Genomic DNA, 24,295 nt, shown 5'->3' on the forward strand with positions numbered 1-24,295 from the left:
ATGAAAGTTTTGAAATCTTAAGTTTATTAAAAGTAGATAGAATAGTTTGTAAGGATGAAAATGAAGCTTTAACAGTCGGAACACTGAGACTAGTTGTTTTTTACCATTTCATGAAATTTTTTTATTTTTTACTGGTTTGTCTAAATATTTTTTGCAGTGTTGATGCGCTAAATCGTTTTATATCTTAGCTTACTTAGGGTTAAGACTAGTCATGGAAGGTCAGATTACATCTGTTGTGGACTTAGCAATGCTTTAAGCCAGTTAAGGTAGCACAATCATAAATGCAAACCTACTACCCACTTTCTAGTTAATCATATACCAGTAATTCTTGCTTTCATCAGCGCTTTCCACCTGATTAAACCGAAGAAAGTTTGTAACCAACATATAAATAAAAAAGCTTTATTAAAATGCGATAAAGCATGCGCTGTTGGCTTTGTTTTGCTCAATTCACAAGATGGTCACCTGGCTTAACCTGAATAACCTGTTTTAGACTAAATCTCAGTTCTGTGAGCTTTTTCATATCACTCATGCAAAACTGGCAGCACCACTTAATCATGTGATTGCCTCACAAGTGACTGTGAAAGTACACTAGCTCACACATGGCTCTGTTTCAATATTCTCTTCTATATAATATATTCTATTATTCTATATTACTATTCTATATATATCAGTATTCTGCAAAGCCATTTAGTAAGTAGCAGGCCAATGTTCCAATATCAATGTTTAAATTCTTACTTTTGTGTTGGATTATTATGTTAATAAAATGTGACAAACTAGAGGAACTATAATACAGACTAGCTTTTCAGGCACCCTTTAGGTACTCCGTTCAATATCATATCAGCATAAATGCATGTAGCAGCTTTTAAGCCTTGGAGATCTAAACAAAAAGTGAAAATTTTTCAACTTGGGTGCCATAAAAATTTTCCAGTTTCGTTGTGATAAAGCAACATTATGCAGTCTCTCACCTTTATACACATATCACATCTACGACACGAACCTTTGTAAATTTAAAACGGTTTTCAATGAGTAGACAAATCTAAAATGTTTTCGGTTTTGTGATTGTCTACCCTTAAGATTGGACAAATAAGAGCAATTTTGGAATTATCCCTTCAGTCAACAGGTAAATCCAAAAAGCACCGAGTGTGGATAACTGTATAAAAGTACATAAACATCTTTTGCATAATAAAAATGAGCACTAATCTTATCATACCTAGAAGTTATCTTACCTTGTCATAGAAGTTATCTTATTTTGTTGTAGTACAATGAGCAACATAAATATATCACCGTGATTATTTTTTCAATGACCAAATTATTATGTAAAGCATATATATTTGACTGAACTGAAGAAAGTTTGTAAACAACATATAAATAAAATAAACTATTAAAATGCAATTAAACTTGCACTATGTAAAGCTTTGTTAAGTTCAACCAACATGATGGAGACCGACGGATCGCTAATCAACGCCTGCATCACATCCTGTTCTACACTGAATCTCAGTTCTGATCTGTCAGACAGTCATACATATTTTACATGAAATAAGAATATTCATGTCACTTCTTGACCTTCTTTGGATGCCGCGACTTTGATTTGGCCTTGCAGAGAGGACATATGGGAGCATTTCTGTGTATGTACTGATGACAGGAAGCGCATTGCTGCAAGGGTGTAAGAAGAATATATATGTACTCACATGAGCAAGCGATAGATAGTGCTATGAGATTAATAATACTAAAGAAGGCAATGAACAATGTACCATGAACTTTCTGAGAGAGTTGACAAAGTTGATAAGTAAGACATGCAGAGAATATAGATGAAAGTAAATGCCTGATCAAATTTAAAAGCTTATTCATCATGATTAGTCAATAATAATTATTATTATTTAGCATGACTAGCAAATAGCAGAGCCATATTTAGCATGATTGTCCAATAGCAACGTTTTACTCAACATAACTGACCAATAACTAAGTCATATTCAGCAACTGCAGATACTCATTGCGCTGGACTATCTAATAGCATAGCCTGTGTTATGGGGCTATAAGTAGCGGGTCAAGGAACAGTGTATTACCTGTAGTCTAACATACAGTATAGTATATACATGTAGCACAGCGACCTTGGCTATCTCTACCATTTACCTCACCGATTAGACAATTAGCACAGCTAATGCCCTGATAAATTTCATTAAACTTCAATACAAGTATAAAAAGGGTGTCAGAATAGTTAAATAATTGCATCTATCTATCGTTCTATCAGAATTATTAAAAAATAATCCTTTGCAATTACTAGAAATTGATCGAAACCAAACAATGAAAATCAAAAAGCTAGTAACATCACAATTAATCTTGCTGATTTGCAACAGACAAACAACATGGACCCAATGGTCTGTTGTCGCACCTTCATTGGAGGAACTGTAGCCTTTGAGCTAAGCATCATCTGAGGTTTATCGTGACTGCCACTAGGCAAGGACCTCTTGCTTCCTGAACGTGACCTGCACTGCTTCCTTTCTCCATTGTTCGTCTCATCCGAACTGTTGGAGTTACGCTTAGACATCTTTGATCTAGAGAGAACATATTATAATAACTTATAATATATTATTAGATAATGCATAATATATTACCTTATAATATATTATAACTTAATAGAGTTTGAGACTTGTTTTCAAGTTCCATCAACATGACATGATCTCTGTCAAAGTTGAGAAATACAAACTAAGAAATCCTTTGAACATTCCAGTACAAGTACGGAACATTGCGGTACAAGTACGGAACATTGCGGTACAAGTACGATGTACAAGTATGGTGTACAAGTACGATATATATTAGGAAAGCTTAAGGATTGTATACGCTTTGGAGCTAATAAGTGCACTTTGAAAATGTTTTCAAGAACATTGAATTCAAGAGCGTGAACCTCTGTCAAATTTGGAAACACTAAAAATGTTCAGTCATGATTGGAATTGTCTTACCACATCACAATTATATCATTCTATTAGGTACCTCTGAAAATATTCAAGCTTATTAGAGCAAAAACATTAATAAATTGAAGAGTGTTCGAAAATTATCTAAACAAAAATAATTTTTTAATACTTACAAAATAGATACAGGTATATAAGCTTTTGTTGTCCAGAATAACAATTCAAAAACTATTGGACTACAAAAACTACTAGACATTAATAATGCAAAATACAGTTAAAACTATGTGTATATTTATGCAATATTTAACCTATTTTATTAGGAATGAATGAATAGCAACAGATAGCGTGTGCAAATGGTAGCAAAACAATACAATCAAGCCATATAGCTGAGATGAGTGCATCCCATCCCGCTGACGTGGTTTGGTCATAAAACACGTGACTCAATTCTGGATTGTGAACACCAGTACAACGTTAAAATAGAACAGAAAAACTAACCAAAGATTTGGTTAAGTTTCAACAGCTCACTGCTCCTACTTGCTTTACACGCACCAAAATACGTTTTTAATAGAACGGAATTTTGGTTTGCAAATAGTACGATGGCAAGGAAATGAGAATGTTTGAAAACACGCTGAAAGACCAAGCATGGATTTTATTTTTCAATAAATGGCTGATCATCAAGTAGGCAGGCCAGTTAACCTTTGCAAACCTCTATTTACCGGTAATAAATCTAGGACACATACGAGCAACAACCATAACTTCCACCTATGCCTACCTTGAGCTAGAAATAGAGGCAAGGAACTGGTATTTATTAGAGTCGTCTTCCTCCAGAGGCTCCAAACCAAGCTCAGTCCTGAGTTCATTAACTTCACGCCTAAGCGGGGAATACTTGTTGTACAGAGCTAAGGCTGAACTCTCGCCAGCCAGTAAAGCCTGCTGTCCTTGCTTCATCACTGTCTCCATCTATTATTAGACTCAGTAATGACAAGAGACGCACCTGACAAACACTCCCAGTGTTTAATGAATCCTTACGCAGTCAATCCTCTAATTATGATTGTGTTATCTATCGGCGTTTCAAACATCTGATGTTACACTCTACTCCAGAAGCAATTTTCAGCACATCTCTAGTCTAAAGTTCCTCGAACTGTTTTGTAAAAGCGAGCGAAGAGACCGGTAAAAATGAACAAGGAAACAAAACATACAAATATGACAAAACTTTGTAAGCCAATTTAGTTTAAATCTTACCAAGTCTAAATTGAAGTAAGTTATGCCACATCTTCACTTACACGCTACCAAACCTACACTGACTCTAAGTTTAACAATAAAAACTTTTTCATGTAGTTATTAGCGGACTTTGGCTAACAATTGAATTACAACGTATTCTTATAGAGTATTTGTTCCGACCTTGGATAGTTTTAAGATATGAAGCAGACCTCAGAATGAATGACCTTTGTCTGAATAACTTTAACTGTACAAGATTCAGAACTGATATTCAAGTGTGCCTTCAACCAAAATATCACATATTAATGAAAAATTGAGATTGTTAGTTAATAGAAAATAGAATTCACACTTGATTTAAATGGTATTGAAAGTTGCAATGTCAGAAAATGTGATCTGCTATTGATTGGTGTACACGAGGAGTACAGCTTGCAAACTAGCGGATAAGGAAAGTGACACTACTTACAACAACACACTTACACACTTACAACTTTAAATGAGATAGAAAGTAATAAAACTGTTCAAAAACAACTTTGCATGATTCAAAAGATGTCTGGCATCGAAGAGTAAAACCTTATTGTCCAGCCTACGAGATGGATAAAACATAAGCAAACACAAATTAATCAGATCGTTTTATCTTGCCTTAGGGGCATTCCAATGCTACATTCTGTTAATACTATTGTTCTAGAATGAATAGATAAGCCGCCTTTATTGACTTTCTGGCCGCGTGGCCAAACTATTGATCAAAAGTAAAATTGAGATAAACGAATATTCCTCACATATTCGTTGTCTCAGCCTTATCAGCACGCTCCATTTCCAACTATAGTTATCAAATGAGCTTAGAGCACCTCAACATAATACTATCAATCATTACCGAAGTACATGTAGTTGGTTATTGTCTCCCCGTGCAAAAGCAGACAAATAGTTAACAAAGGTTACAGCTGCATCAAAAGTAAAAGGTCAAATGATCATAATCTCTGAAAGCAATAGAAAAAATAAATTTTGCCACGCTTATGTTTTCTGCACAAACATATTGAAGCACTTGTGCCATAACATTGATAAGGAATGAGTTCTGATCAACGCAAAACTGATGCGTGTTAGCGGGCCTAATCAGTAGACAGAACAAATTCAAAAACTGAAACATTCATCAATAGCAGTTAATGCTACCAAGACAACGCGTAAAAAAAATTGACTACCATATTGATGTCTGAGTGAATCTGCCTGAGAACTTCGACGTGGTGAAGTTTTTCGGCCAACAGAAGGTCCATCTCGGATCTGTAGTCCTTTATGTTTTCCTCCTCTTCCCGCAGGTTCACTACTTCTTGGCTAAGTATGTTTGATACAGCATTGAAATCCTCAGTTTTGGACCTGCCAACAAGTAGCATAACTCTGTGTTAGCCCAGCCAATGAAAGAGTGTTACACTCTACGCTTGCTTGGACAGCAGGCACCTGACACCATTCTACCTATATCCAGCTAATAGGTAAGTGATAACATTTTATTTCAGCTCAATTCAATAGACAAGTGGGAAACTGTCACGCTGTGTTATCTAAAGCATCATAGACATCAGATATTGTTAATTTTAGCTTATCTAATAAATAAAGTGATTCAGGAAGTTTCACACCGAACCTGTAAATTGATGCAATACAAATTTTAAATTTTTATTTTCAAGACAGGTATAATCGATACCAGCATACAAAAGCACCGTGCATATAAAGTAACCAAAATATAAACATAATTTGAGGATTTTCACAAGAATTTTACCTAATCTTTTGCAAAGTATCCAGCTTCTCCATGTACTCCTGGTTACTCATCTTTTTCCGTAAATATGCTTCTCAAACAACCAGATGTTTCAAGCAATCTGAAATAGTAAAATAATTGTCATTTCAAAAAGGACGGAGCAGTGAGCCCATACAATAACTACTTCCAAGTACTCAGCATTTTAACTTTTCATCTAAAACTTATCCAACAGTAATAAAATTCCTACTCACTCTATAGAATGACCAGCTGCCAACTGACAATAAGCTGAATACGCCGATAGAACAATCGGTCGTGGGTAGATTATTGATTATTGAGCTGAATGCACAAATGGAATTGTATGAAGATGCCATGAACTACACCAATGTTTAGGGACTACCACAATGATCTTCAATTGCAATTACTGGACATATTTAACCATATTGACAAAGAACCACATTTCCAGCTAACAACAATCAGCTACACTTTCAAGTGGAGAAAAATTTTCAAGCTGCCAATAGATTGATTGACTTTTAGGATGATAAGGCCTTTCAAATTATTAAAGAGACATATTTTTTGTCGGACTAATGTGAAGCATATAAAAATGTGATATTGATGGCAACTGACATGCAATATGAAAAGCAACATTATGGTATATAAAGTTGTAGACGACGTGAAGATGCAGATGAAAGCTGTACAACATCTTATGCTAACTATTTTAGTTAGTATTGATCATTTTTTTTATGAAAAGCCTATAAAACAGTTGTTATCACTGCTACAAGCTATGAGGAGATAATGCTAAGATCTGTGTTCATAAATGACAATAAAGTAGTTGGTATTTGAGAAGCAAATTTTGAAGCCGCATCTGCCACAACACATTGAATGTACATGTGGCAGCAAGGTACTTATATCTTATTGCAAGTGCTACACAAAAGAGGTAATGTCCGAACCAAGTTTCCATTATAGAAAAGTTTATTTTTTGGCCTTTCCATAGGATAAAATGAAAAGAGACTTCTAAACATCTAAAATACAATGCAACAGTAAAATGGCAACCCTCTTATATGCACAAGTTTTTGTTCAATTTAACTCTATCAGCATTAGAACTGTATTTTTTACAAGATTGAGATGAAAAATGATATAATAAATGTGCGTGTATGCAGTATTTATTGGCAATAGTAATTAATTAATTAATCCAATAAAATTAATAAAATGAGAAATCTCTGCAACTTCTAACTTTCATATTGACAAATTTTACTTCAAGCAATTACAAAGAACAACTAAAATTGAATTCTAAGCCATGATTGTATAACTTATATTCTTTGAGATTTTCCAACAGGGAATATGTCTGTGACATTACACAAGCATTTTTTCAGGTGAGGGAAGATGTCATTCTTGCCGAAGTTCTTTGCTGCAGCTTGTGTGTGTCATGGAAATGTACAGATTGGGGATGATGACTAAGATCACATCTCTCAGACACAGCTCTCCAGCCTCTGTCTGGCAGAGACTGGAGAGCTGTCCATGTGCGATTGCCCATCATTTGGTGATTATCTGACTTGCTGTTTACTGTTTCTTGTTGATCGATTTTCTCTCATCTGTTTCATATGTTCTTTTTGGCGATTCTCTGACCTGCTGGTTAGTGTATCATTCTAATTGATTTTCCCCTTGTCCACTTACAATGGATTTTCGGTGACTCTCTAATCCGCTTAAAAATGTATTGCTTCTGAATCTTTTTACTGCACCAGATGGTTTGCTGGTCAAACAGATTGTGTAAATTGCTAAGACCTTCTTCTTTTCAACAGCAGCAGTAGCAAGGGTTGTACAAAAGTGTGGTCAACTAAACAACTTATGCTGCAATTGACTTTCAAGTAATCGTACATAAATTTCTGGTACCCTACACAAGACATTGGAGATTTATGGGTTAACAAACATTATTTTAGGACACTACAATATCAAACATTAAGCTATGAGAGTATGTAGTGACCATTTACTCACTAGATTAATTTTAAAGTTAGTTGAATGTTCTCACTTTTTATTTGAAAAGCACTGTTCACGTGAAGCTGCAATATCTAGTGCGGTTAACCCTGTATATCGCTTATGTAATGCGGTTAACCCTGTATATCTCTTATGTAAAGAGTGACGATCAAAAAATATTTCTACGATACCTCAGACAGTAAAGCTTATGTTGTTCCAAAAGGCATACTAAATGCAATTTACTAAATAATAGTAAAACAGACACTAACGGAGATATATGTACCAGCAGATTGTGGCACAAAAAAAGACAGCACACGACATGATAAATGAAATAACGGTCGTTCAAAGCACTCACAGTTTATACGATGCATAATGGGCACTACTATCGAAAATTCAAACTTGCAATACTGTCAAACAACTTACTTCAAATACGCAAACAAATTATTGCTTCATAGGAGGCGTCAAGGTATTCTGTAAAATGCTAAGAGCGTGTACAAGTAACCGAACATTAGCTAATTTTTATTAACATGTTGCCATAAACAGATAAAGCCGGCTCGCTCAACAATGAAAAATCAATTCTACAGGCCTGTACGGGCTTCAGAACATCGACCTGCGTTCTTGGATTTCTAACTGCAAAACTTGTCACGTGTGCACAACTCCTTTTCACAATGACAACGCTGTCCAACTATGAATTTTGGCACGCTTTATTGTGGAAACTACATGGGCGTTTTCTTTTGCCTATGGTTTACAAGGGTAGTAGAAAATGTGATTGCAGCCATGCACTACTAATACATGTTTTGCTTTAAAATTTGTGTAGGCAATTCACAGCTGACAGAAGTTGGCAGCTATAATCAATCTGGGCCATTCCATGGGGACCAGACCTGCCAACCCAAGAGTGGGGCAATGCGTGAGATTTGGTTTTGGGGCAATTGATGTATCAATGATAGTATGTATAAAATTGCGAAAATTGGGGCAAAAATCTCACGCATTTCTCACGCATTCTCATTTTTTCTTTGGGTGATTGCGTGACTCTCACGCCTAATGCGTGAGAGTTGGCAGGTATGATGGGGACTGGTCCAATGTGTGTGCTGACCCATCACAGATATGATTAAAACTAATCCTATGTGAAAGAGCATGTCAAACTTGGTGAGAATACAAAATTTTTAGTCTCTAAACATTTCGTGGCGCTGCCGGTATCACCCCAAAGTTTGCTGTTCAGGACAGGCAACTCCGAATCAGAATTTTTAGGTTTTTTGATTACAAATATCCCGAAAACTATATCTTCTAAAAATCTGCATTTTTAGTTATGTCTTCTTCCATATGTGATCTATCATTTTCATTTAAAAACTTGCCTGTCGGAGGCTGTCATTTGGGGTCAGAGATCGCTAAAGTAGGTCAGCAGGCCCTATTTTTGGCAAGTTTTGTAGATTTAAGCTATTTTAGCGTCACGTAAAGCCCGAATTTTTTTTCATTCTTTGGCAATGTAACTTTTAATATATGCTTATTAATGTATTTTCTACATAAAAATAATTTTTATTTGTCAGATTTCATCCTCGAGTGGGTGTGGGCGGGACAAATCCAACATGGCTGTCGTTGGCAGCAATGGAAAAGGGTGACGGAAACCACTAAAAATCACAGAGATAGCGTGAAAAATTATATAATAAAGTAACGTTTTATACATATTTCACATGAGCTGATTCCAAATCTTGTCTCAAAATCTATGATATTCTGCTAGAAAATAGGTTAATAGCACAATGAATTGAAGACACTTTTATATAAAAAAACCATTTTCGGTCAAAACACACAATGATCGTAAAATATGCAGAAACTGTATTTCTAGTTTGGATACTTGCAAAGACAACGTCAAAGAAGAGTATTGCCCTCAAAATTCAAAGGAACGGATAGAATCTAATGTCGAAGAACTAAATACGTCTTTAGAATCTTTAACAACACCCATTAAAACGAGTCAAGTTTTAAAGTTACCTCTGAAAAGAAAGGCAGAATATGCTGAAAGGAAAGCAAAAAAAACTAGAAAAAATCTAGAGAATGTAATAAAAAGATCTATTGATGTAGCGGCTGCCAGCGAACAACCTAAAGAAGATCCTTTTGCAGACCTTATGGAGGATATCAGAGAGAAGTTGAAAATAAGCACACGTAGGGAGCAAGTTTCTTTGTTAACACTTTTGCCCCTTTCTTGGCCAAGAGATCAGATTAGCAAAGATTTCAATGTGTCCGAAAGGCAAGTCAAAGAAGCAAGAGAGCTAAAGCGAACCAAAGGCATCTTAGCCACACCCCAATCCACCAAAAAAAGGTAATAAAGGTTTAGCGGCTAACATAAAAGCTGATGTAGACAACTTCTACAAAAACAGTGAATTTGTTTGTTTGATGCCTGGAGCAAAACAGGTCTCAATACATAGAAGCTTTGATGGTACTAGAGAATATGAACCGCAACGCCTGATTTTATGCAATCTTACCGAGTTGTATAACCATTTCTGCCAAAAAAACCCCATCAGGGGTAACCAGATAAAGATTTTAAAATATTGCGAACTTAGGCCAAAGTTTTGCAAAACTGCCAGTACAAATGGTACTCATTCCGTTTGTGTGAGTACCATTCACCAAAACTTTCGTTTCATGGTTGAAAAGGTGCCGGAACTGAATCACTACACGGATGTTCTTGATATGCTGGTTTGTGATCGTAAGCAGGCAAATTGTATGTTGAGAAAGTGTGAGAATTGTCCAGGTCAAGCAAACATTAAAAATTGCCTTTCTGAGCTGTTTGACAAAGCTGACTATGAAGGAGACGATGAAATCACATATAGCCAGTGGGTTACTACTGACCGGTCAAACATTGTGAAACACTGTCCAACTATCTCCGAATTTATCGACACAATGGGCCAAAAAGTTGATGAACCAAGTGCCCACCATTACATAAAAGAGGAGCAGTCTGCATTTCTCCAGAATCTGAAACAAAATCTTCAGACTACCGAAATCATCATACAGATGGATTTCGCGGAGAATTACTCCTTTATTGTACAAGATGCCTCCCAATCGTTCCACTGGAACAATCTCTAGGCCACACTACATCCTATAGTAGTATATTACAAATCAACCGAGGGAAAACTTTTACACATATTTTACTGTTATGTAAGTGATTATTTGCATCACAACCATTTAGCTGTCTATACGATGCTCAAAGTTTTCCTTCCTCGACTGAGACGTATACTGCCAAATCTTACGATGATACACTACTTCACAGATGGCTGCACAGGCCAATATAAGTCATACAAAGCCTTTTGTAATTTGATGTTTCCTACCGAGGATTTTCAGGTGCCGGCCAAATGGCACTACTATGCAATATCGCATGGAAAGTCTGCCTGCCATGGTGTAGGGGCCGTCATTAAATACCAGGCACGTCGAGCAAGCTTGCAGCGAACTTCGCAACATTTTATTACTACGCCTCAAGATCTATATAACTTTGCGAAATCAAACATTACGAAAGTGCTAACTTTATGGTTTGATGAGACAGATATCAACAAAGTGCGTTTACTCCAAGAACAACGATTTGAAACAGATGGCGTCCCTGTACCTGGATCCCGTAGCCATCGTCGTTTCGAAAGAATAGGGAGAACCCTTATAGGCAGGCGTACATCTAATGGTGAAGTATCTATCAGTATAGATTATGGCAAAACCTTTACAGGAAATTTGCTGACAGGGCTAATTCAGACTCGGCTAATTGTGTTGGCGAAAATTAAACCAGGGGATTACCTTGCCTACAAATATGAAAAGGACTGGTACATTGGATCTATGATAGATATAGACATGAAAGAAGAGGATGTAAAAATTAACTCTCTCTTACCGCATGGACCAGCCAAGGTATTCAAATACCCATTACGACCAGATGAACTGTATGTTCCAATTCAACATTTTTCTTGATGCGGGTAAATCTTGAGACAACTAACCACCGCCAATATACCTTGAGTCAACATTTACAGGAAGAAATCGCTCAGTTATTAGCATGATGTCATTGTGAGTTAAAACTGGTATATGTTCAAGCAGTTACTAACTATGCTCCAAATGTGATGACTGTCACATAAATGGTAATTGTGAATGTCTATGCAGATACACTGGACCAGACAGGGCAGCCTTATTGTGTTGAAATCGGCCTTGAATGGTTTTTTTTATATAAAAGTGTCTTCAATTCATTGTGCTATTGACCTATTTTCTAGCATAATATCATAGATTTTGAGACAAGATTTGGAATCAGCGCATGTGAAATATGTATAAAACATTACTTTATTATATAATTTTTCACGCTATCTCTGTGATTTTTAGTGGTTTCCGTCACCTTTTTCCATCGCTGCTGACGACAGCCATGTTGGATTGGTCCCGCCCACACCCACAGAAGGATGAAATCTGACAAGTATAAATTATTTTTATGTAGAAAATACATTAATAAGCATATATCAAAAGTTACATTGCCAAAAAATGAAAAAAAATTCGGGTTTTACGTGACGCTAAAATAGCTTAAATCTACAAAACTTGCCAAAAATAGGGCCTGCTGACCTACCTTAGCGACCTCTGATCCCAAATGACAGCCTCCGACAGGCAAGTTTTTAAATGAAAATGATAGATCACATATGGAAGAAGACATAACTAAAAATGCAGATTTTTAGAAGATATAGTTTTCGAGATATTTGTAATCAAAAAACCTAAAAAGTCTGATTCGGAGTTGCCCGTCCTGAACAGCAAACTTTGGGTGATACCGGCAGCGCCACGAAATGTTTAGAGACTAAAAAATTTGGATTCCCACCAAGTTTGACATGTTCTTTCACATAGAATTAGTTTTAATCATATCTGTGACGGGTCAGCACACACATTGGACCAGTCCCCATGGAATGGCCCATCTACCTAAACGAATTTGTTTGTATATAAATGTAGTTTTTGTTGCCTGTCAAGGCTCGTAAATCAAAAGTGTGTCAGCAGTCCTTCAACTATGCTACTGGAAGTTCCCTGATAGGAATTATTACCTGGTACTATTACTGTACGATGGCACACAAAAGATCATCTGAAAAGCTGGTGGACTACCACTTGTCAAATTAACGAGACAAATAGAAAATCATGTATGAATGTATATTAACACGACTAATATAAACAATATATTGACAAAAAACACCCTTGGTAATTATGATCATGTATTTGAGTTTACAAGCAATAAAAAATCAACACAAACTGGCAAAATAAATGCATATTATACATAATATCTATCCCGAATCTGCATCATAATGAAATGCGTTGTGTTCTCCAGATAGCAAAAATGCACGCTTCTATTTCTTCCTCTTCATATCATCGACAGTTTGATCAAACTCTTTTTCATTAATATTCAGCATCAGAGTGGAGGCATTTAAATAGACCTTGTTTTGTGAAGTAGTCAACTACAAAGCAACACATCCATAAATACAATACAGTGAACTAACCAATTGGCAATGAGAGAGAAATTTCATCAGTTACAGTACCAAACAACTAGCCTGTACAGCCACGAATACAATAGGGGTAGAGTATATCAACTAAGTTCAGATAATAGTAAGCACGACTACATATCGGAGTCACACAGCTTTGTAAATGCTGCTAACAAGTTTGATGTTATAGTTCTCACAACTATGAGCCATTTACAATGCTATAACTGTCCGCCGCAACTCATGTGGCGGACAATTTCAGACCAAAGCACAATTTCTAACACTCGAAGAAAATTATGACAAAATTTAAAGACAAAATATAATTTCATGCTATTGCACATTATAAATGCAAGCTGATACTTGATTTCAAACAGTATGTATACCTTTACTTTCTACTAGTGATATCAGGTTAGGGAGTCAGAGTTTTTGAGTAAAAATTTTTACAATAGAATTCACACCTTTGTATGAAACCATCCCTAAAGCACATCAATTATATCAGTACTGTTTGAGCTTATTAAGGTACTTCAATATCTTGGCTTTCAAATGAACCATTGTTTGACATGGTGAGACAGACATTGATTGGTGTTTATAGGATTTCCCCAGAGCTCTACCACGGAAATGTTTAATGGTATAGGCTCGCAAATTGTCACAATTTTCATATTCGGTGTTGTGTGCTCTTACCACTTATTTATTAACTACGATAATGCCGCTAGTGGCAGGCAAAAGTAGGACAACCCTAGAGAACCAATGAAGATGACAAAGGAATCATTGCCATTAGCTCTTCATGTACAGATTATTTCTATGATAAATAGCTCAGATTCCAAGCACCATACTATGTTTTCCCGATGATATTATGCACTAGTCCTCTTTTTATTGTGATGTTGAGGAGCATGACTGCGGCTAATTAATTTCAAGCATTGCATGATCTCGCGAGAGTGCAATTTACATATAGTCCTAGGGCCACGCCACTGCAGGTCACAATTTAATCGATGTGGTTTCATTACCTTTATCAATGACAGTATATTTATTGAAGCATAATCATATTTAAAAAGCAACATGGAAAGCGATACAAATTCTTCAGATAATAATACTGCTACAACAGCAACTACTTCCACAAATATCCATGAAAATACTTCCACGAAAAATCTATTAACCCAGGACACGTGTTTGTATTGGTCGGGCGTTAGCACAATCCCCAGGAATTGTTGATTATCTAGAATCCTAGTTTATTATTAGCGCTCTCTAGGTTTAAGAGCACCGATTGTCACAGAAGAGCGCAGCCTCAATGGCAGTGAAAGGGATTGACGACCTAAGGCTAAATGCTAATTATGACATCACATTGTGGTAACCGCAACCAAGTGTTTTTTTTTATTGTAGGACATACTTTTGACACCCTGTTTTTCATAGTTCTATTATTCTTTGTGTATTGAATATAGGCTCATTCGAAAGCCAAGACTCCTAAGTACTGAAATATATTATAAAAGTACTGATATAATTGATGCGCTTTAAAGGTTGACTTGCAACAAAATTCACATTGCAGTTATTTGGTATAAAAAGATTCACCATGTCTTACTCTGCTGTGTTGTAGGTGCAAAATACCGTAAAACCTCTAACTGAATGCTATGGCGCTCTATTTTCTAACCTTTGTTCTATAGTGGCGGCCAATTGGAGGCGGTGTTCAAATGGAGGCTGGCGGTCCATTTTTCAACTAGCTCGGCAGAATTTTCGGAAGATAAATTTAGCCCTATCATTGGCAAAGCGAATGTCGCCCATATTTTGCTCACTTCTCCGGTAGACCGATATTAAACATTTTGAATGCAATAAATCAGCTAACTTACCTTCAACTTGCCAAAGATCTCTTAATAAACGTGCATCAAAAACCGAGAAATATCTCTACTAGATGATATCTATTGCTTGCAATTCAACTGAGGTGATATTATAGCCTGTGACCTTCTTTGCAATTTTTTGGTATTTTCAGAATTTATTTCTCTAAATTTGAAAACATTTTTATCTTCTCTATATATTTAACATCGTTGAATAAAAGCTCATTGCGCTCACTGATATGTTTGCTACGGTTTGCAGCCAAAACTAGCTTTTTATGTGCAATAGAAGTGGAGTTATGAGCATCGATCCATTGTAAGCTGTGTTTAGATAGCCGCAAGGATGCTATTAAACAAAATGCTATAAATTTGCCTATTTATAAGCTGTACAACAATAATCTATCAAATAATACAAATACATGTATATATTTATGAACAAGTGACATAAACGAACCACACTTATAGCACATGCAGAAACAAAAATTAACATTTTAAAACATAAATATTTCTATCATTTGCTCGGATAGCTGCATTCTGATAGTTGCTTTGGATTGAACGAACATCTTCTAGTTGTCCAATACCTTCCACAATATCTTCTGGCCTCAACTCTTTTTCTGCACTGCTGAACCAGTCGATATTAGCGTCCAAACAATTTTTTAGGAGAGCAAACTTTCACGCACTGCATTTAGCACTAATGCAAGGCGTAGAAGTTTTACTCACAATAAACGTAACCTTTGGTTCAAACCCTGGAAACCGGTGTTATATGCATGTCCTTCGAAGATTAAGACGCGTAAAACAAATAACTACTATTAGCCTGAGACAGTTAGTAGTTATTTCTATGGGGTTGCTTTCAGAGTTCCATCTACCATCATAAATTTAAACCGTTTTTTTGTATTTTTTATAACGTTACTTCGAAGTATCATGACCACGTTAAACAAGGAACCACTATTAGCCTGAGACCGTAATTATTTCTATAGCGTTGCTGTGAAAGTTCACGTACCATCATAAATTTAAACCGTTTGTTTATAAATGCAGGCTACTTCAAATTAGAACAACCGCGATAGACCGAGAGCTACTACTAGCCTGCGACCAATATTGATTATTGGTACGGTGTTGTTTTCAAAGTTTTAACGAAAACAACAATTGGAATTGGAGAACGAAAGGATTAACTGATATTGATATAAACAATTCATTATTAATACGATTTTGTGGACACTTTTTTACTGATCAGTTGATATTATAGGCTCGTAAAGATCAAATAATGTCAAAGTGGTGGTCAAATGGAGGTGGCGTTCAATTGAGAGTGACAGTCTATTTTTCAACCCTTCTCTCTGGATGGCGGTCAATTGGAAGTGGCGTTCAAATAGAGGTGGCGTTCAATTAGAGGTTTTACGGTATGTAGAAATGTGATTGCAAGCTCTTACAAGCTCAAAAACGAACAGTTCATCACGGCCATCCCGAAAACGTAGTAGGTTGGAATCCCTTTTCAAAACGGCTCAAATGGGATGTAGTTGAACACGATGGCTTCTGTTTACACTTTCATGCAACCTCATTCGTCAAAATATTTTCAAACAAATATACATCAAGCATTCAATAAAACCAGGTCTATTGTCATTACGCGTCTATTTCATCATTATTGTAATGCTGCCACTTTGACCATGATATCCCAAAACCTACCGTAAAAATTAGTTTAATTTTGTAACCTTAGCTCGAAGGGGTACATATTATCATTTGATAAACAAGATGAGCCTGTTGGTCACCTGTGTTAGTCGAAAAATTCTGCAAAAATTGTTCGTGCTATTTGGCAGGAAGTATGGGTCACATGATGTGATTACGACTAGATGATTAGACCAAACTGAAGTGAAACTGTACAGTAGCGAGCATCTATATTTAATACGAGCTTTCAGGTAAAACCCAAAGTGTTTGTCATAAACTAGTACTATGAAGTTTTATATTGAGCTTTTTATTTCACGTGATAACATCACATGTCAAAACAATAACCACATCAAGATGAGTATGTCATCGAAATAAAGGGATTCCAAACTACGGCATTTTTGTGATGGTTGCGATTAACTATTCATTTTTTAGCTTTTAAGAGCTTGTAATCACATTTCCACAAATTTTGCGCTTACAACACAGCAGAGTAAGACATGGTGCATCTTTTGATACCAACTGTAATGTGAATTTTGTTGCAAGTCAACCTTTAAGGAATGATAATGATCACATTTCACAATGATAGAATGTGTGTCCTAAATTACTATTTAGTTACATGCAACATTAAAGATGCCTACGAAGTTTCATAGATATAAATTTACTAACCAGAGACAATATAACAACACAATCACCCAGTGTAATGCTCTTCAAAGTGGTTTTGACAACGTGTAACTATGTTTTGTGTTGCAAAAACAAATGAAATAACATGTCGTGGATATTCTAAAACAGTTAATTTCTTAGCATCTTCCATGTGTGGGATTCAAGAGCGACCGAAACATTAAATAAATCTGGTTACCGTTTTTGCAATTTGTTGGGCGGCTCTGATTTTCCTCAGTTTAAGATAACCAGGATTCTCCTTGATGGCTTCACCAATCATCTTGGCAGCCTGGGCTTCTCCCTCAGCTTGTACGACCTTCTGTTGCTTCTCCTGACGAGCTTTCTCCACGTAAAAGTGAGCTCTTTGCGCTTCCTGCTGTGCCACCTGTTTGGCCTCAACAGCAGCTGTGTACTCTCTCCCTAATAACAAAGTATAACCACTTATACTTTGGCATCAAATTGCTAGATCAAACAGAAACCAAGCCAAAAATTAATTGTCGAAATTCACCAGCAATCGATTTCATAATTGCTCGTCTGTAAAGATTTGAATTGCTCAAGATTGTAAATGAAATTAATTTGTTAAAGGAAACCTCATTTGAGCACATTAACAACAATGTTCAGCTAGACATAGTTGAGCCATAACGCTACGAAGATAAATTTGGTGGTTTTACTGAACCTAAAAACTCACACTTTGGGGAAGATGAATATTTAATTGAAAATGTTACTGGAAATCAGCACAGCTTGGTTGTAAAGCAATGCAAAATCGTTGGTGCTATACCATCTCACATCATCTACCAGCGGTAGAAAGAGATTGACTGCGTGACTCTGCATGGAGTGTACCATGTGATAGTTTTTGGTAATTTTGTTCAATAATACAGTACATACATGTAGGAATTTATTGTAATTGTAAATAAATTAATTTAACCCTAATTCATTCAATTCAATGTTCATGCAACTCAAACGCTATGGGGTACCAGCATTCTATGGTGAGCCAACAACAACATCACGTAGATACAGTGACAGGATCAAAGTGACAAGACCACAGCGACAGGACCACACATACAGACAAGGGAGCAACAGTGGTTAGAATTCTTAAAAAAGAGCGAGACATTAACCGATAGCTGCTAGTCTCATCTTGACTTTTTGCTGGATGGTGATGAGAAAAAATTCTACTGATCTATTTGTTGCATTTTTAGAAGATATACGAAATGCTTATTTTTGCAAATAACACAAAATGATTTTAATATATGTGGTATTTTGAATTACAATAGCGAGACAAGTAATTCAAGGTGGACCGCAAGCTATAGTGATAACGTGAGGTAGACGTCCCACTATGTTGTATGAGACTGCACGATATAAAAGCACCAATTTTTCATCTACTACTTATAAGATAATTGGGGGTCCTACCACACAAAGCTGTCGTCAGAATAGTCACTTTTAAAATCACTGTCGTCACTTTTAAAATCACTGTCGTCACTTTTAAAATCACTGTCACCTTTTTCAAATTGGTCACCAAAACAACCTCTTTCTTCACATTCGTTATTTTAATACAAATATCTATACTGGTGGCACTGGGTTGCGTTAAAAATCTGAAACTCGCTCAGTTTGAACTTCTGCTAACCAAAAGCATGGCTCAACCAGCGACCTTCACAAACATATTAGTGATGTTTGGGAGCGTTGCTGATTACTCCGCGAAGAGTGACAGCCGTCTTAGGTTTTTAGAGCTATATTTCTTGTACTGAAAATAGACCGAGATTGCCTTTAATAATCACTGTCAGTCACAGACTTGGAAACTGATTTGCTGTCAATGTCGTGGCATTTCATTGCTTGAATTATTTGGCAGTCTATAAATGCTGGGCCAGATGCTTCAAACCAAAACTAGTGAAGTTTCGGTTGACCGTGGTGATTTATGAACAAATAATAAGTTAGTAACGGTACGGCAACACGTAACAAAATTTCCGTTGGTTCTAACCAAAATCACGAAATGATTGAAACACACAGAATTATTCTGCGCTGCTAGAATCGTGCTAGCGAGCACGATCTCAGCAGCTTTTGCAATTAGTATAGTCCAAGAGACGTATAATGACACACAATAGTAAAAGTATAAGTGCAAATCAACATAGTACACACGATGCAACTGCTTAGATTGCGTTATTGAATGTATTTATTGTTTGGACGCTATAACTACAATTTGTTTATTTTTTTTAATTATTTTTCCTTTTTAGCAGCAAAAGTTTTGTGGTAGAGAATGTCGACATCTCTAGCGCAAACAAGTCAGTTGCATCGTATTTACTATGATAACTTTCTGTAATAATTTTCTTGTGTGTCGCATTATGTTTTCGGACTACATATTTCTTAAAATTTGCTAAAGTCGTGTTCGCTAACTAACAATAGCGCGACTTAGACAGTTTTATCGTGTGTTCTATGTTGAAATGCTTTCGTATTTTTATTGTGTGTCACGGTACATGTCTATACTAATTGCTAAAGCCGCTAGAATCGTGCTCGCTAATAATTTGTTTAATCTGTTAAAAGCGTTCGTCGACGAACTCGGTGGGCATGCACAGCTCAAATAATTCTGTGAATTTTGACCGATTAATTCTGCGTTTTTCGTGATTTCGGCAAGAACTCCGAACCAACGAAAAATTCGTTACGTGCAGCCGTACCTTTAGTAATCCTATTTACGCAATCCTCGTCACCTACATTGGTAAATGGTCGTCTCGTCTGTCACTTTTTAAATACCCCTGTCGTCGGGTCGTCAGAATCGTCACAAAACATGGGAGGACCCCCATAATTAGAAAAATGGCATAATTTACCAGCAAGTTAGAAAATGGAAAAGACTAACCAAAGGATAAGTCTGTGATTGAAACATCATCTAAGATGATGTTAAAGTCTTTAGCTCGACTGACTAGATCTCGTCTGATGAGCAGAGAGACCTGCTGACGCTGTGTGATCAACTGTGATGCATTGAACTTGGCTACGACACCTTTCAACACCTAAAATATACAGCAGAACTAATTAACAAAGAGTACACAAACAAAATCAACGAGCAACAAAATAAAAAATTCTGTAAGCACTCACCTCATTTATAATAGAAGGAAGCACCCTTTCATCGTAGTCTTTCCCTAGTTGTTGGTATATTCCTGGCAGCTGACTCTGATCAGGTCTCGCTAGTACTCTCAATCCAATATTCACCATTTGTAAGTCTAGTGAAACATGACATACAAATTGTTGCATCAAAATATATAGTTTAAAAACTAGATTGTACACAAAGTTAGCTGATTAAACGCAAGCGAACAATTTAACAAAAGAGGCTGTTATAGTCCACATAAATACATAAATATATTATAGTAAATGCAACCTCTAAGCCAGACTGTTAACAAATACCTTTGCTTCCTGTGGGTGATACAATCTTCCTTGGCCTTGCTCGAATGTCATATATTATTGGATACTGAAACCATGGTACCCTATGGAAAAATATAAGAACATACAATATATTAATGCCAACTGGAACCTATATGTTAGACTACCAACTGATAAATTTTTGTGGAGACTATGTTTTAATGACAACACAGAACCACTAGACATTGTGCCTACTAACATAAAAGTAGCTAAAACATGGTGCGGAACATTAGCAGTCAGACAGCACCAGTAGTCAGCTCCACTAGTCTTGTATCAACAACTTAATTAAACAAACATGGCCTTGTTTTACATAGTATATATAACAATTTACCAATGATGGATCATGTAATCATCTTAAAAAATCAAATTTATTGTTGCAAATTCATCCAAGGTGTGTAGCATAACTTTACTTTGAAGTAAGAGTTCGCTGTCATGTTACCCAGAACGGACAATATTACAACTTGCATGATATGACATTTAATTTTTTATATTAAAGTTGAGCGTAACGTTACAGCGCAAGAGTAATGCATGAATACTTAGAGATGAAGTCTAAAATACTACAGAAAACTGAAACTTTTGGATAATCTTGAAGAAAGTACTGACCTAAAGTGTATACCCTCCTTGTAAATATCTTTTTGCACACCGGTTACTCGGTTGAACATGACTGCTCTATGACCGCCTTCCACTGCGTGAACAAAAAAACACACATCAAATCGGCCATTATGGCACAAAAAGAGAACTTAGTAAACGACAACGATATGAATCGAATTAATTTATCAGTATACATAAACACGAAACATGTATGTATGTCTATGTATACATTAAAAAAGCTTACACGAACGGTTACTATTTCTGCACAAACTAAACACTCATCTCAGATGGCAAAACTTGCGCATCAATCAATAGAGTTTGAGGAAGATTCACCATATGCATTCAAAATGTTAAAAAGCATCATTTTATTTTGCCTCTAAATGTGCAACTCTTGCAATAGTAACATTCTAGTAAAATAATAGCAGCTAGAATAATATATAAAATCACGCCTACCGGTATAAACGGATTGGTAAAGCCCAATAGCTGCGGCACCAATTGCTCCGAGCAAACCAACACCAACCCCTGCACCTTTTCCACCACGCGCAACTCTTCCACCAATGTCTTCCATTGCTAAATGCTATGGTTAAAGACGAATGGATTAGCTACAAATTGCTGAAACGCTTGATTTTCAACCGCAATACACGCAAGGATGAAGAAAGTTCAACCTGCAAGCACGGTGTAAGCTAAGGTTGCGTCTTGCAGGTAAAAACACTGTTACAAAGTACTATCTTTTTACAATATTAATGATGAAACTAATTAATTTTAGGACTAACATTTTTTACAGTCTCAAACCAATAAAGAATTGTAAAAGACAACTTTTGCATAAACAAGGTTTGAAAAAAATTATTAAAAAATTAAATCAATCATTTAAAAAAAGATATAGTTTATCTATTAAACCGTGAGTTGAACTATATTTCTAGCGATTCCATTTTTAAGGTTTTGCAATATAATAAACGTCCAGATTTGAATAAAATTAGATTATGGTTATACATGTATATATGAGCAATCTTTATTGTGGTAATCAATAGCATACCTGCAAACTCTCACGCATTGGGCGTGAGACTCACGCAATCACTCCAAAGAAAAAATGAAAATGCGTGAGATTTTTGCCCCAATTTTATATACACTATCATTGATACATCAATTGCCCCAAAACCAAATCTGGCCAAATCTCACGCATTGCCCCACTCTTGAGTTGGCAGGTCTGATCAATAGTCATATATCATGGTTGTTGTTTTTTTCCCATATACGTTAGGGTAGTTTAAAAATTGCTTTATATAACTACATGCTTTGTGTTTTTAACATTTATTTTCAAACATATAATTGCATCTATTAATATTTCATGGCTATTCTTAACCTATAATTAATTCATTATGTTTTTATATGTAGTTTTTTGTAGGTCGTAGTTTGTAGGTTTTGTAACAATATCGTACATGTATGCTATTGTAACAATTTGGCCTAATGCAATGTTTATAGTTTTTAGATAGAAGTTTCATTTGTATTTATCTGTGAAGTGTGGGTTTTAGTACGCCACCTGCATTTGTAAAGTTAATGTTTTTGTAAAATGAATATCTGCATGATTTACAAACTTTAATTAATTTTTTAAGAAATAAATCAGTTAGCACATGTTTTAGTGATGCTGTTTTTATTCAATGGAGCTTTAGCATTTGTTCTAAACTGTAAAATGTAATTGTATTTCAGCATCTATTTTAATCCACTTTCATCCCAATTTTTAGTCACTTTATTAATACGCTAAATACGTACAGAATATAACTGCTATTGCTTGTGTTTTTCCACCCAACATATCGCAATCTATGGGATATGTTTTCCTTATGAGTAAAAAATCTGCAGTCCACCTTGTGCGTTAACGATTTTACAATTTTATCATATCTTACCTGGCAATAGTCTTATGCTAACAATTTACTAAATACAAGGTTAAAAACATATATTGAGATAGGAGCAGTGAAATAAATCAGCAAAAAGCCTTATGTGTTGATACTAAGATGGAATAGATAGTTTTAGGCTAGCAGAAGTCACTTTTATCTTTCCTACCTTTGTTTCTGATTTATTAGCTTAAATAAATTTCTGTGTTTGAATTTCTTCAACCAGTCACCCAAACACTAAATTTTCAAACGCCCATGCAATGGAGGCTGGAACATGTACCTTTCTAGTGTTTTCTAAGCACAACTATTAAAGAAAATGTTACACCTTAGCTGACAGAAGCAGAATCCTTTGATTTATAAATGTTAAATGAAGTCAGAATTTCAACAGATAAGTTTTATGAATTATAAATGGTACATGAGCCAAGACTTCATGAACTTCTACCAGACTTTTCATCTGGAGGCTGTTTTCTTAACAGAAAGAAACAATTAAAGTTTTGGACACAAAAGGGACTGGTATAAAGACTCCAGCAAAGATCAGTACCAGACATGGAGTGTGCTAAGTCATACACCGACTCTTCCAACTCATAGTCCTAACATTTCTAATACCGTAATGACATTATGTGATGTATGGACTGTTAGCACTTTCTATTGTTTAGCTATTGGTGGCTGCAACTAACCATAAGCTACAACTAGTCATATGTGTTTTGTGTGGTTTTCATTATAGTATATCATGATAGGGAGTTAGCTCCGCCTACTAAGCGCTTATGGATTTATTGTACATTGGACTGTGGATTACAATCCAGTGGCTCTCAGATGTTCATTGAATGAACACACAAGTTGTCTCATACATTACACACTATATCATACATGTACCTACAACAAGCCATGCACTAAACAATATGCGAACTACGCCTGATCATATGCTAACTGCACCCAATCATATGTTAAGCTACACCTGACCACAAGTTAGCCATACTTGATCATATGGTAGCCATACCTGATCATATGGTAG

The 24,295-nt window shown here is 35.8% G+C and overlaps 2 protein-coding genes across 2 annotated transcripts; both read right to left on the reverse strand.

Moving 5' to 3' along the window:
* Positions 1 to 1,328: 1,328 nt before the first annotated feature.
* LOC137404339 (zinc finger C4H2 domain-containing protein-like) lies at positions 1,329 to 8,361 on the reverse strand. Its single transcript, XM_068090533.1, has 6 exons — positions 8,251 to 8,361; positions 5,884 to 5,980; positions 5,318 to 5,489; positions 3,679 to 3,866; positions 2,390 to 2,552; positions 1,329 to 1,653 (listed from the first exon to the last, which is right to left on the reverse strand). Exons 2-6 carry the CDS (start codon positions 5,931 to 5,933, stop codon positions 1,552 to 1,554), a joined length of 675 nt encoding a protein of 224 aa, XP_067946634.1. The 5' UTR covers positions 5,934 to 5,980; positions 8,251 to 8,361; the 3' UTR covers positions 1,329 to 1,551.
* Positions 8,362 to 12,943: 4,582 nt separating this feature from the next.
* On the reverse strand, positions 12,944 to 22,072 carry LOC137404617 (prohibitin-2-like). Its single transcript, XM_068090842.1, has 7 exons — positions 21,854 to 22,072; positions 21,413 to 21,494; positions 20,795 to 20,874; positions 20,489 to 20,613; positions 20,253 to 20,403; positions 17,610 to 17,830; positions 12,944 to 13,259 (listed from the first exon to the last, which is right to left on the reverse strand). The coding sequence occupies exons 1-7, from the start codon at positions 21,966 to 21,968 to the stop codon at positions 13,152 to 13,154; spliced, it is 882 nt and encodes a 293-aa protein (XP_067946943.1). The 5' UTR covers positions 21,969 to 22,072; the 3' UTR covers positions 12,944 to 13,151.
* Positions 22,073 to 24,295: the final 2,223 nt, after the last annotated feature.

This window comes from Watersipora subatra, chromosome 9 (genome assembly GCF_963576615.1).
Source record: "Watersipora subatra chromosome 9, tzWatSuba1.1, whole genome shotgun sequence".
Taxonomy (NCBI): domain Eukaryota; kingdom Metazoa; phylum Bryozoa; class Gymnolaemata; order Cheilostomatida; family Watersiporidae; genus Watersipora; species Watersipora subatra.